The following is a 13838-nucleotide window of genomic DNA, read 5'->3' as shown; positions in this document are numbered from 1 at the left end:
GCGAAGTCCTTCCGGTTTCTTTTAAACACAAATTCCCTGCTTGATCTCACAAATTTTTCTTACAGAGCCATTCCACCAAGGAGAACACACAAGCAAAAAAAGATTGCATATCTCGCTAAAACGACGGCATATCTTTTACGGATTCTGTCCTCTTTTCCGGGATTTTCCGCTTTGAAAAGCTTGTGTTGTTCTCCTTACATGCCACAATGAATTATTAACACCTGTTAACACTAAACGATCTTCTGACAAGCATACATAAGTTCATATTTTGGGATAATTTTTGGTTTTCATGCAGACGAGGAATGTTCTCCGTCGAGACGGTCGTTTTCGATGAGGTCTGATCAGTGATCACTTTTAATTTGCACTGGATTCCGTTCACGTTGTTCTACGTGCAAGAACGTTCATTTTCGTTTGTGTACCTATATGTCGTCAAAAGGCGTGTCTACAAAAAGAAACAAACAATTAAAATATATAATATTAAACAGAAAGTCCCAGTTTCTCACATTTTTACATATATTTTTAATATTTTATCGAAAACTGCGGCGACTCGATAGGAAAAACCACGCGCGAAAATAAAATATCAACAGACAGAATGCGAAAGCAAAATAAGTTTGCGTTATTTTGCCATAGTATAAATTTGAATTATGGATAGTACATTTTTATACTAAGCGCTTATAATTTCAAAATATAATAAACTAGATTAATTCTAAACCTTTCATAGAATAATTATATTTCTGAGTGTAGGTTAATTGGGAATGTTGACCTTAAATAAGCCAAAAAATCGATTAAGCGAATAAAAATTTTTGACCGGAATGGTCAATTTTTGCTGATAAGCAGTTCCGTTTTTGTCATTATCATTCAAATACTTTTCAACAAGATTTATGAATTTGATCCGACTTAAAAAAAAATCTGAAGAGAATTCTACTGGGGTTGCTTTTCTTTATATGGAAAGCATTTCGCAGTTATTGTTATGAATGCATGGTTAAAATTAATTGTTTTAATTTCTAAACTGATCCAAAATTATTTATCAGATCACTCTTTACAGGTAATCTATCCAAGTACAAAATCTAATAGATTACGCGTGACAGAGCTAGTGTTACCAAAATCAGCATTCTTGAGCTCATATTGTGCAATACTTTATATCGTAATGGTAAAATACCTGATATATAGCTTACCTTCGTGTAATTTGTTATGGATTGTAGCAAGGATGTTTTCGATCATTTAGTAATATAGCACAGACAAACAGACATAACACTCGTCAAATTCTCATCGTTCACTGATTTACTGGTCAATTCAAATAATCATTAGTTGGCCAATCGATCACTCGTGGCGCGCACATCGTTTTTGCTCAAGTTTGACGTTTGCTCACTATCGCCATCTGGTTCGTGATTTGCCCAACAACTGAAATCAACAGATGTCGTTAGTGTTTGAACGACGATGAATTTGATGAGTAAATGTTCAATGTGTTATGTCTGTTTGTCTGTGAATATAGGTTCGATAATTTAGTAGTTTGTCAATAACTCATTCCAGAGGTTGAATTACAAACGTGATATGTGGAGGACTTCTAGAGCGAAGGTTTTTACAACTCTGCCTAATTGTTGTTTCTATTGCACTAATAACAGAGTAATAGCGCTAGTTGCAGTAACTTATTATACAGACTGATCGAAATTTTGTTATCATTTAGTATTAGTAACTAGTGCTTTAACTCTGTTATTAGTTGAATTAAAACAACAAACTATTAGAAAGAGATTAGAACAAACTATTAGTTTAGCAGAGAAGAGGATTTTTAATTACTGAACGGATATCCTATCGAAAAAAGTTTACTGTTAGTAATTTCCATAGGGCACCCGTAACCTGAGGGGTTCTTAGGCTGTGAACCATTCCACCGATTCGATTAACTTTTAGTTAAAATTTGACACTTCGATGGTTATTTTCCCATCGTGGTTAAAATTTTACTCCGAAGCCGACCCATTTGAGTTTTGACAAATTGATAGTTATTCGGAACGAAATGGATTTGGCGCCAATTTTCTCACGAACAAAGTTTAACTATCGAACTGTCAAATCTAACCATGCTCCGAAGCAGGGTTATTTTTAACCACGGCGAAATAACCATCGAACTGTCAAATTTTAACTAAAAGTTAAACGAATCAGTGGAATGGTTCACAGCCTTATTGATATTTCACATTATTATACACATATGTTTATTTAAGTTTGGATGTAATTATGTTATTATAGTTATGTTATTATAGTTATTATAGCATCATAGTGAATCTACTTTTATCTCCAATAAATGAACAGCGTATCCAAGCGGTTTCAATAGTTTATCTATTAGAGCATCATTACTGGATGCGAGTGTTTTGATCACCCTCGCTGCTCTGTCATTTTAGTTTAGTCACTCTTTTTCGCACCAGTCGCTATTTTCGGTTATCATTTTGGTGGCTGTATTCCATACCGGTGACGTTTAATAGTTCATCAAATAGCAGCGCTGTTATCGTGCTACCAAATTTGACCACCTGTCAGCTGCGCTACTATTTTAGCAGCGCGTTTAGTAGCGACCGGTAAAGTGTGAAGTAATGATACTGCGCTGCAAAACGGCTTATACTCACCACGGCATCTTGTTCTAAGTTAATGTATTGAAACTGTATATTTTAATAACCAACGAGAAAAATTAATATTTTCTTTTCTCATTCCATTAATACTTCCAGTATAGGAAACAATACCCTAGCAGGATGAGTTCTGTTGCTTATAGAGGCAATGAATATGTGCCCAATTCGATGATTTATATTTGTACGTATCTTCTCACATGTTATGTGTATCGATGGTACAGTGGTGTAGTAACCGCTTCCCGTTCCAGAGGTCACGAGTTCGAATCCAGAGCTGGGCATTTTGCTTTTTTTTTGCACGTTAAAAGAGTTTTTTGGCCATAACTCCGAAACGCAAAGTTCGATCGATCTAATTTTAAATAGGAACCAATGGGACTGCATCCCGCGTCGAATGCAACTTGTTGCGATGATGCTAAATGCCCAAAAACGTGTCTCACATTTTTGTACACATACACACACACACACATACATACACACATACAGATATCACCTCAATTCGTCGAGCTGAGTCGATTGGTATATAACACTATGGGTCTCCTAGCCTTCTATAAAAAGTTTGGTTTTGGAGCAGTTCTATAGCCTTTCCGTATACTTAGTATACGAGAAAGGCAAAAATGGCCATTTTCACGAACACAATTTTCCACAAATTATACATCAGAAGGTTGACACATTAACCGCTTTTGAAAAGTTGAACATTAAACTTTATTGTGGAGTTATAATTGAAGCATATAAGGGCAATTTATATAACTGTGTGGGCCTGACTGCTCCTTTAAAAAGTAGATTCTCTTCCAAAGAGCGCCCTGCACGTTTTGGAGTTCGGTATGCTTTCTCGGTAGTAAAAGAGTCCAACGGAACTCGTACCGATGCGCTGCTGGTAACGGAGTGTCTTTATTCAATCCAAGTATAACACTTATATACTAAATTAATCCTAAGAAGTACATGTTCCGAAAGGGCCCTGTCGACCCCATGGAAAGAGCAAACAATGTCTGTGATTTATTTTTAACCCCATAGAAAGAACAAACAGTATTTATTCTAGACTATCAAATCAACCGAAAACCTAAGCCAAAGTCATTGATCTTATTTTAAAGCGTTCTCGCTTCCCTACTCAGCGGGTGGCTTTCATTAAGCATCATCTATGCATTTACACCAATTTCCATCTCCGCCTTGGGTCATAAATGCAACTGTAAAAATAGAAAAGGCTCGGTACATGCTTGGCTGACATCTGTTTTCCTACTTTAAGCCGAACGGCTGCTACGTTGTTTATTATTATTTACGACTATTCGAGTGTCAAGTGGTTTTGGTTCCTTACTTCTTACTTAGGCTAATATTTTATTCTCTGTTTTGGGGTCAATAAACTGAACGTCGGTTCCGTGCGTGGTTGAAATTTTCTCATACTTGATCAATACTCTAATTAATTAATCTCGCGAAGCGACAATAACGGTACCCCTTGCGTTTAAATTTTGTTTTAGTTTTTTTTTTGTTCTTAATTTCTTTCGTTATACAATAATTACTATATGTAAAACAATTTGCTCCATGCAGATCAGTTGTCAAAATTCCTCTTGGTAATATTGAACAAAATTCCGTAACCTCTCTACTTTTTAAAGGCCAGTATCGACTTAAGGCCAGTATCGACTTGAAAAGTAGAGAGGTTACGGAATTTTGTTCAATATTACCATGCGGAATTTTGACAACTGTTCTGCATGGAGCAAAATGTCACTTGTACTTACGGAATAATCGAACAGAATATTTTTCCGAAAGTAAAGTGACAGCTCCCATTACTTTGCGTGGGAACCTTACAAATTCCAATTTTATTTTTTGTTATTGTCAGGTGGATACTGTTGAAAGAATTTTGTTTCGATTCTTTACTTTTCCGATTCAGTAAACGGAATTTAACATGTGATTGAGATAGAAAAAGAAATTTCTTTTGAACACGATACCAACCTTTAAAAAGTACAGGTTACGGAATTTTTGTTCAATATTACCAAGAGGAATTTTGACAACTGATCTGCATGGAGCAAATTGTCACTTTTACTTACGGAATAATCGAGCAGAATATTTTTCCGAAAGTAAAGTGACAGCTCCCATTACTTTGCGTGGGAACCTTACAAATGCCAATTTTGTTTTTTGTTCTTTTCATGTGGATACTGATGTAAGAATTTTGTTTCGATTCTTTACTTTTCCGATTCAGTGAACGGAATTTAACATGTGATTGAGATAGAAAAAGAAATTTCTTTTGAACACGATACCAACCTTAAGTCGATACTGGCCTTGAGCTGGAGATACAATCTCTTAAAAAAATACTTGTAATGCTGAATCTGATCTAGTTTTCTCTGTGCCTTTCGGCTCCACATTGAACTTTTTTCACGAGAAAAATAAATAAAATAAATCGAAAAACTACCCGTATCTCCGTAATAGATCTGAACCGCACGATGCGAGATTATCTGAAAAACTTGACAAGAAACAAAAACAAACGAACTCACACACACACACATGTTGGATAACCATAAGGTTTACATTGGGTTTAATTTAGAACGATACATTTATTATTGTGAGTGTGGAATCCCCTACGAACAGAGAACAATAACTAACCATGCTAGGACTTTATACAAAATTGTCACTTTGAATGAGTTTGTTTATATACAGTTTTAAATGTTCTTCTTGAGAAAAATGGAAATGTAAAACATTTCGGGGACTATTTGCTGTACGTTCAAATTAATTGTTAATGTTGATTTGAAGTTATGCATAATACAAAGTTGAACCGTGATCATGGTCAAACTATAAAATAACAATGAACATAAATGTCAATATATGACTTATTTCTTGTTTAAAGTTTATACCTATTATGTTGTTCCAAATAACTATCAATCTGTCAAAACTCAAATGGGTCGGCTTCGTGGTAAAATTTTAACCACGACGGGAAAATATAACCAACGAAGTGTCAAATTTTAACTTAGGCTGTGAACCATTCCACCGATTCGTTGAACTTTCATTTAAATTTTGACAGTTCGATGGTTATTTTCCCAAAGTGGTTAAAATTTTACTCCAAAGTCGACGCTTTTGAGTTTCGACAGATTGAAAGTTATTTGGAGCGAAATGGATTTGGCGCCAATTATCTCGCGAACAAAGTTTAACTATCGAACTGTCAAATCTAACCATGCTCCGGAGGTGGGTTATTTTTAACCACGGCGAAATAACCATCGAACTATCAAATTTTAACTAAAAGTTAAACGAATCGGTGAAATGGTTCACAGCCTAAATATCAGAAGAATTTGTAAGTCCGTGAAACAGTTATGTCAATTGGGGTATTCCCATTTCGAATAAAATAAACATTCAGCGCCATTTACACTGCAAACGTCATAATCAGGTGTTTTGAGTTTGATCATCATCAGTGTCGCGAAGCTCCGCAAAGTATTTACATTCCAGTTCATTGCGTTTTCTACTGTTAAAGCCTTATCAAATTGTTGAATTTATTTATCCAAAAACCTCCGCAATATGGAAAGCTGGCTGAAGGATCGTCTCTCCAAATGTCTGTGCTTCGAAGTTCCGGATGAAATGATTGGGTAATGCATGAAATTAGTCACAACATCGCATTCCATTTTCGTTACAAAAGATTGTGCAATTTTCAGATACATCCTCGCTATTCGTGGAAATCAGGAACTGGAGGAATATTTTAAGAGTCTTTTGGATTCCGGGAATCCGGAACATGTCTCGTTTTTGAACGAGTTCAAACAGAGATTAAGTATGAAGTTTATCGCATCTGGTTATTGTAGGAAGAAAGGTTGTTAATTGATTTATTTTAATCGCATCAGGAAAAAGTCCATCGGAAGGGCGCGGAAGCAAAAATCAGAAATCTGGCAAGCAACAACAAAACAGCAAGCAGCAACAACCTCAGCAACAGGCCAGAGTATCGAGAGTTACAGAATCAACTACGAAGCAGGATGTTCCTGTTGTAGTTCCTCAACAGAATCAGGGAGCCGTCAAGAAGAAAACCAAGTACGTCAGCCTATACGATCAGGACGGCCGGGCCAATGTGGTTCTAATTAAGGGCCGCCATTTGTGCGATTGTCAAGCATCCAAGCACAAGCTGATCAACAACTGTCTGCACTGTGGCCGGATCGTTTGTGAGCAAGAGGGAAGCGGCCCGTGTCTGTTCTGCGGCAGCTTGGTGTGCACCGACGAAGAGCAGAAGATGATCGATAGCTCGTCCAAGAAGGGGGACAACCTGAAGCGCACCTTGATGGATCAGAACCGACCGAAAGGTTGGGAAGAGGCTGTGGCCACCCGCAATCGCCTGTTGGAGTACGACCGGAACAGCGAGAAGCGAACGACGGTGATCGACGACGAATCTGATTACTTCAAAGCGAATTCGGTTTGGCTGTCGGATTCGGAGCGGAAGAAAATGGAGAAGCTGGAAGCTGAGCTACGGGAGAAGAAACATGCCAGCCGGTTGAGTCGTAAGGTGACTATCGATTTTGCTGGAAGGCAAGTCGTTGAAGAGCCCCAGCTTGCGATTGAGGATGAAATTTTGATGCAAATTGCTGAGTCTGTTGCGCCGGAAAGGGAGACTTCCAATCCAAAGATAGGATGGGATCGACAGAGGACAAATGTGGAACAATCGGACGACATTCATCCTGGAATTGTTGGAGAGGCACCAATTGTGAGTACATACTTTAACGAAAAATAAATGTCTAGGATTGAAATTACTCTAAATTACAGTTCATCGATCTAGGATCTGGAAAAACATTCCGTCGCAACGTTGCGCCCTCTAACGGGCCCCAATTCGATGGAGTCTACAGCAAAGTGCAGGATAAGGAATTCCTCGAAATGTCAGACTTGCGGCATTGCATTTCGATGCATCAGCCCTGGGCGTCGCTCCTGGTGGCAGGAATAAAAAGGCACGAAGGTCGCACCTGGTATTCGTCGCATCGGGGGCGACTGTGGATTGCGTCTACCGCTAAACCGGTGGATATGGAATGCGTGAAACAAATGGAGAACTTCTATCGGGTGCTGTACAACGACGACGGCATCGAGTTTCCCTCGCAGTACCCGTCCGGCTGCTTATTGGGTTGTGTTTCGGTTCAGGACGTACTACCGCAGGAGGAATACCGGAAGCAGTATCCGGATGGAGAATCGGAGAGCCCGTTCGTGTTTGTCTGCACTGATCCGCAGGAGCTGCCGATTCGTTTCCCCGTGAAGGGGCAGCACAAAATTTGTAAGATGTGTTTTCTTCGTTCAGGCTGTTGATGGCGTCGACTGATGAAGTTTTTTATTTCAGATAATTTGGATACAAAGATCCATCAGGCCGCAGTCAAGTCGCTGCAGCGACTTTCCAAACTAAAGGCAGAGGAATAAAAATGCAGATTCGTTCAATTTCAATACCTAGCAGTGATTAGGATAAAGAAAAGAAAATGCTTTTAAAGATTATTTGCAGTTGTTTTTAACTGTTTTGAGCTTCTCTTAAAATGTAAGAGGAACATTTTCATGTTGTAGGTATTAAATTTCTAACATTTTTCTCTTCACTGATCCGCAATTTGAATTGAACGTGTATGAATTATGGATTTCCAATCCAAATCCAATACTAATTTAATCCAAATCCCATCTTAATCCTATCCAAATCTATTCAAAATCCAATCCATTTCCAAGGCATTTTTTATGATTTGTTCAATATAACGAAAGTATCCGGATTCATTGCACAATGGAGAAAATGTTGCATGTTTCGGACAAAATTCAATAACCCAAAGGGCCGCTGAACGTAAATTGCGACCAAGAACCCAGCCCAGTGTTATTTTATCTGGAGAGTATATTAGTTTTAGGGGAATATGGGGTGATTTAGTCTCATATATTATATACATAAAAATGAATTTTCATCTGTCTGTCTGATCATTATAGACTCGGAAACAAATGAACCATTCGGCGTGAAAACTAGTATGCAGGGGTTCTTGGAGTCAGAAAGGTTCTTTATGATGTTTTGAGACTTCTCTCCCTTCTGAATGGAATATATAAATTAAAAAAAAAACTCAGCCCAATCGGGTTGTACGCAAAGGTGAAGTAGGACTACGTAGCTATTCAAAATTTATGGTATTTTCCATAATATTTGTGTCTCTTTATTAACATTAAGCAAACTGCTCGGAGGTCAACTGAATCAAGAAGTCGAATAGTTGCTCCAAGTTGGATGGACTTTGAGTCTCCAACCGTGGAATCAACATGACATCGCCGCCGAAGCCACTCGACTGGCTTTCAGTGGAGGACATCACAATCCTAGAAGACACCATCCTCAAAAATGTCCGAAATAAGCTGAATCAGAAGTGGCGTAAAACGAAACGCAAATATATTTTTATGCAACGTTTGGTTTTCGCTCGCGATGGAAGCGTACGTAGCAAAGTGAGAAGAACTTCAAGATTTAATTACACACACTCCCTTTCAGGACTTAAACTATTAATCCAAGAAGAGGTATTGGTGTCTTAATCCATTTGGCTGTCATTGGCGAAAAGTGAAATTTTCTGGCAAGATTATTTGGATTTGTTTCTTTTAGTCATTGGAATTGAAATCGATTTTTTTATGGGCCACCGTTTTATGAAAGTGCAAAACTTAATCGTTTGACGACGACAAAGAGTTACCCTTCGGTAGCAGAATCACAAGCGCTCGACGGAATGGATGATGCAATAAATTTGTTTGAATGGGTGGAATCACTCACAGCAACCAAAGCAGAGCATGGAGTTGGTTTCGTATACGATACACTATAGTGATGGGCAAACAGATGTAGCGAGTGATGCGGTGGAAACCCATTAGCGAACGAATCTGTGTGTTGAGGATACGGGGAAAATTCTCCATTCAGCTCGGTCCATGGCTGCACTTCGCCAACCACACAGTCTGCGAAGGGTCCGCAAATCGTCCTCCACCTGATCGATCCACCTTGCCCGCCTTCTAGTTCCCGTCGGATCGTTGTCGAGAACCATTTTCACCCGATTACTGTCCGACATTCTGGCTACGTGCCCGGCCCACCGCAGTCTTCCGATTTTCGCGGTGTGAACGATGGATGGTTCTCCCAACAGCTGATGCCAAGTACCATCCGCCATCTGCACCCCACCATAGATGGTACGCAACACTTTCCTTTCGAAAACTCCCAGTGCGCGTTGGTCCTCCACGAGCATCGTCCAGGTCTCGTGTCCGTAGAGAACTACCGGTCTAATAAGCGTTTTGTAGATAGTCAGTTTGGTACGGCGGCGAACTCGAACTCGAACAGCGTCTTGCGGAGTCCAAAGTACGTACGATTTCCAGCCACTATGCGTCTCCGAATTTCTCTGCTGGTATCGTTATCGGCGGTCACCAGTGAGCCCAAGTACACGAATTCTTCAACCACCTCGATTTCGTCACCACCGATAGAAACTCGTGGTGGGTGGCTTACATTGACCTCTCTTGAGCCTCTTCCTATCATGTACTTCGTCTTCGACGTGTCGATGACTAGTCCAATTTCAGTCTGATGTAGGCTTCCTCCATTCTCCCAAAGTTACGTGCCATAATAACAATGTCGTCGGCGAAACCAAATAACTGGACGGACTTGTGTCAATCCCTGCCCTTCGTATTACTCCCTCCAAAGCGATGTTCAACAGCAGACACGAAAGACCATCACCTTGCCGTAACCCTCTACGCGGTTCGAAGGGACTCGAGAATGCCTCTGAAACTCAACTTGATCAACCGTATCAGTTTATCCGGAAATCCGTTCTCGTGCATTAGCTGCCATAGCTGGTCCCGATCGATTGTATTATATGCGGCTTTGAAGTCGATAATAAATGATGTGTGGGCACGTTGTATTCGCGGCATTTCTGCAATACCTGACGTATGGCGAACACCTGGTCTGTGGTAGAGCGTTCACCCATAAATCCCGCCTGGTACTGTCCCACGAACTCTCTTGCAATTGGTGTTAGTCGACGGCATAAAATTTGGGAGAGTACCTTGTAGGCGGCGTTCAGCAATGTGATTGCGCGGTAGTTGCTACAATCCAGCTTATCGCCCTTTTTGTAAATGGGACACACGACACCTTCCATCCACTCCTGCGGCAGAACCTCATCCTTCCAAACCTTGGTAATCACCCAGTGCAGCGCTCTAGCCAGCGCTTCACCACCGTGTTTAAACAGCTCTCCTGGTAGTTGGTCAACTCCAGGGGCTTTGTTGTTTTTCAGCCGGCCGATCTTCTTCTGGATTTCCTGAAGATTCGGAGCCGGAAGTCGCATGTCCTGCACGCGTGCTCCTAGGTTTATTACCATAGCGCCACCGTTGTCTGCCACACGCCATTCAGGTGCTCTCCGTAGTGCTGCCGCCACCTTTGGATCACCTCACGCTCGTTTGTAAGAAGGTTCCCGTTTATGTCCATATGTCACCTATCGGGCTGTGACACGTGGCCCTTACGGTAACGGTTTAACTTCTCATAGAACTTTCGTGCGTTATTAGCGCGGTACAGTTTCTCCGTCTCTTTACGGTCTCGATCTTCCTGCAGGCGCTTTTTCCTCCGAAAAATCGAGTTTTATCTGTTCCGCGCCTGTTTGTATCGTGCCTCGTGCGCCCTCGTGCGGTGTTGCAGCAATCTAACCCATGCTGCATTCTTCTCCTCAACTAATTGCTCACATTCGCCATCATACCAGTCGTTTCTCTGATCAGGGAGCACCGTGCCTAGTGCAGCGGTTGCGGTGCTTCCAATGACGGATCGAATATCTTTCCAGCCATCTTCAAGAGACGCTGCGCCTAGTTGCTCTCCCGTTGGGAGTGTCACTTTCAGCTGCTGCGCGTAGTCTTGGGCTAATCTTTTTTTTACAAGGGAGAATGCATTTACACACTAACCCAGCACACGTGCATTGTAGTTGCCAACTACTACACGGAAGTGTGCTGGAGTGTCGGACTCGACCGTACCGGTAATACCGACTAAACTACCTTGGGCTCCTCCATCGTTTTCCCCAGGAAGTACCTCCCAGTACTACTTCTGGGGGATGGCAGTACTTAACGTACTCGCTCATTCTCGCTCACACAGGCACCCTCGAGCACACCCTACATGCTCTGTCGCACCCTGTGAGTCTGACTTGTATGCTCACCCAAACACCTGATACACGCTCATGCACTCCATGCTTGCACTCGCGCTAACGCTCCTGTGAGTGACTTGTATGCCCACCTTTATCATGCCATGTGAGTCTGACTTGTGTGCTCACCCTTCTCATGTCATGTGAGTCTGACTTGGATGCTCACCTCTTTCATTCAGTTCGCGCTAACACATACTACTCTAGTCATTCGACCTAACTCTCGCTCTGGCATCCCTTATTTGACATTTTACTTAGGTTCCCACTTCTGACATACCATGTGAGTCTGACTTGGGTGCTCACCTCGCTCATACCATATGAGACTAGCCCACCTCGAACATATAATGTGAGACTGATTTGTGTGCTCATTCCTTTCATACCATGTGAGACTGACTTGGATGCTCACCCACACTCCTCTGCCACGCCGCGAGGTATCAGTAGTCATAGGAATCAACATTCCTGCGCTATTCCCAGCACGGCGTGTGCAGTCCATGCATACACCTATTCATTCACATTTCTGCCATGCTTCGAGGTGACGATCTCGTTTGCCACCCGCTGCGCCATTACCTCTGCATGGGCAGACCATTCACACATTTCTCCGCGTTCGGCACTTTTCGCTCTAACCAACCAATCCCAAGTTAGTACTGCTTGTCGATTGCTGCTCGGCACGCCAGATTCTCTGCAAGCTGCAGGCAATCTGAGTGGTTGCAGTCGAGACTGCGTTCCACTTCCCCACCGCTTGACACATCCTCTGGATAAGGTTATCCGGAGTTGTGTCCCGGCCGCAAACGTTGTCTAGCATTGCTCTTCTTTCGACGTCGAAACGAGGACATACGAACAGTAGGTGCTCCGCGTGCCCAAACCTGTGGTGGTACTGTCGGAAACAGCCATGGCCTGACAGGAATTGTGTCCCACTCGCGCTGCTATCTGGCAACCGAAGTCACCCTGGTACGCTCGCGGGCTCCTCTGGTGCCACGTAGGTCAAAACACTCCTCGTCTTCCCGGATGACCAGCCCGACTGGCATCATACTCGATATCACGCAGGATGCGTCGTGCAATATCATAGGCCGTAGGCTGATATCACTCTGAGACACATCAAGCGGTAGGTGCTCTCCTGTTTCTGCAGGTAACTGGTTACCCCCAGTGCTTTTACCCAAGACGGGCCGCCGTACCTAAGGACAGATGCGGCAACGCCTGCCAGTAGCCTACGTCTACTGGCGCACACCTTGGAGCTGTTGGACATCATCCTCGATAATGCCGCCACACCAGTCGAAGCCTTCTTGCACGCATATTCGACATGGCTACCGAAGGTAAGCTTGTCATCTATGATGACCCCAAGAATCTTCAGACTCCGCTTTGAAGTAATCGCGACGTCTCCCACGTGAACAACTGCATGTTGTGCCGACTTACGGTTACTGACGATAACCACCTCCGTCTTATGTTGAGCGAGCTCGAGGCCTTTTGCACTCACCCAGTCCGCCACAGTGCTGATCCCGTGTTCTGCGGTTAGTTCTACTTCGGGGATCGACTCCCCGTAGACCTCTAGGGTTACATCGTCAGCAAAGCCGACGATCTTCACACCAGGAGGGAACATTAGCTTCAGAACCCCGTCATACATCAGGTTCCATAGTACCGGGCCCAGGATTGACCCTTGCGGGACTCCTGCGGTAATAGGAACACATATAGGAACAATAGGTAGGAACACTTTTCTGACCGGCATCGGTCTCTTATAGCAGCACACGGTTCTGGAAGTAGCCTTCCAAGATCCGGTACAGTCCCACCGGCAGGCTAAGCCGGTGTAACGAGAGCGCGATGGCATCCCAGCTTGCGCTGTTAAATGCGTTCTTTACGTCCAGTCCCAAGTAACATTTTGAGTTTTATCATACTCTATTAGCAGTTTTGGAGAGTAAATTTTCAAGACTAGCAATAAAACTCAAATCTACATGACAACCTCTTGATGACCGCTACAAGATTATGTTATGACTAAGTGGACCACTCTTGAGATCGTCTTCAAAACAAGTTTAAGGTTATTCATAAGAGTTCCATAAAACCGCTGTCAAAAAAGGGAATTTCTTTTCCGTAGAGCTTTTTGTTATTGTTTTGAAGAAAAAGGATAATCATAGAAATGGAAGAATGAAATTAAAAACAACATCACGGGCATGGATGAAAA

General features: G+C 42.1%; 1 protein-coding gene across 1 annotated transcript; it reads left to right on the top strand.

Annotated features, from left to right (window-relative positions):
• Nucleotides 1-5972: 5972 nt before the first annotated feature.
• Nucleotides 5973-8027, top strand: LOC134203593 (activating signal cointegrator 1-like). The gene is made up of 5 exons (XM_062678473.1): nucleotides 5973-6163; nucleotides 6230-6342; nucleotides 6413-7260; nucleotides 7320-7815; nucleotides 7879-8027. Exons 1-5 carry the CDS (start codon nucleotides 6096-6098, stop codon nucleotides 7953-7955), a joined length of 1602 nt encoding a protein of 533 aa, XP_062534457.1. The 5' UTR covers nucleotides 5973-6095; the 3' UTR covers nucleotides 7956-8027.
• Nucleotides 8028-13838: the final 5811 nt, after the last annotated feature.

The sequence above is a fragment of the Armigeres subalbatus genome, unplaced genomic scaffold, assembly GCF_024139115.2.
Source record: "Armigeres subalbatus isolate Guangzhou_Male unplaced genomic scaffold, GZ_Asu_2 Contig1981, whole genome shotgun sequence".
NCBI lineage: Eukaryota > Metazoa > Arthropoda > Insecta > Diptera > Culicidae > Armigeres > Armigeres subalbatus.
The sequence above is the reverse complement of the archived record's forward strand: the minus strand, read 5'-3'. Positions and strand labels throughout refer to the sequence as shown.

Bases quoted from the DNA above. Each gene is read 5' to 3' on its own strand.
- LOC134203593 (XM_062678473.1), top strand. From the start codon at position 6,096: ATGGAAAGCTGGCTGAAGGATCGTCTCTCCAAATGTCTGTGCTTCGAA. The intron at 6,164-6,229 runs GTAATGCATGAA...TGCAATTTTCAG, and splicing joins GTTCCGGATGAAATGATTGG to ATACATCCTCGCTATTCGTG. The intron at 7,816-7,878 runs GTAAGATGTGTT...TTTTTATTTCAG, and splicing joins GAAGGGGCAGCACAAAATTT to ATAATTTGGATACAAAGATC.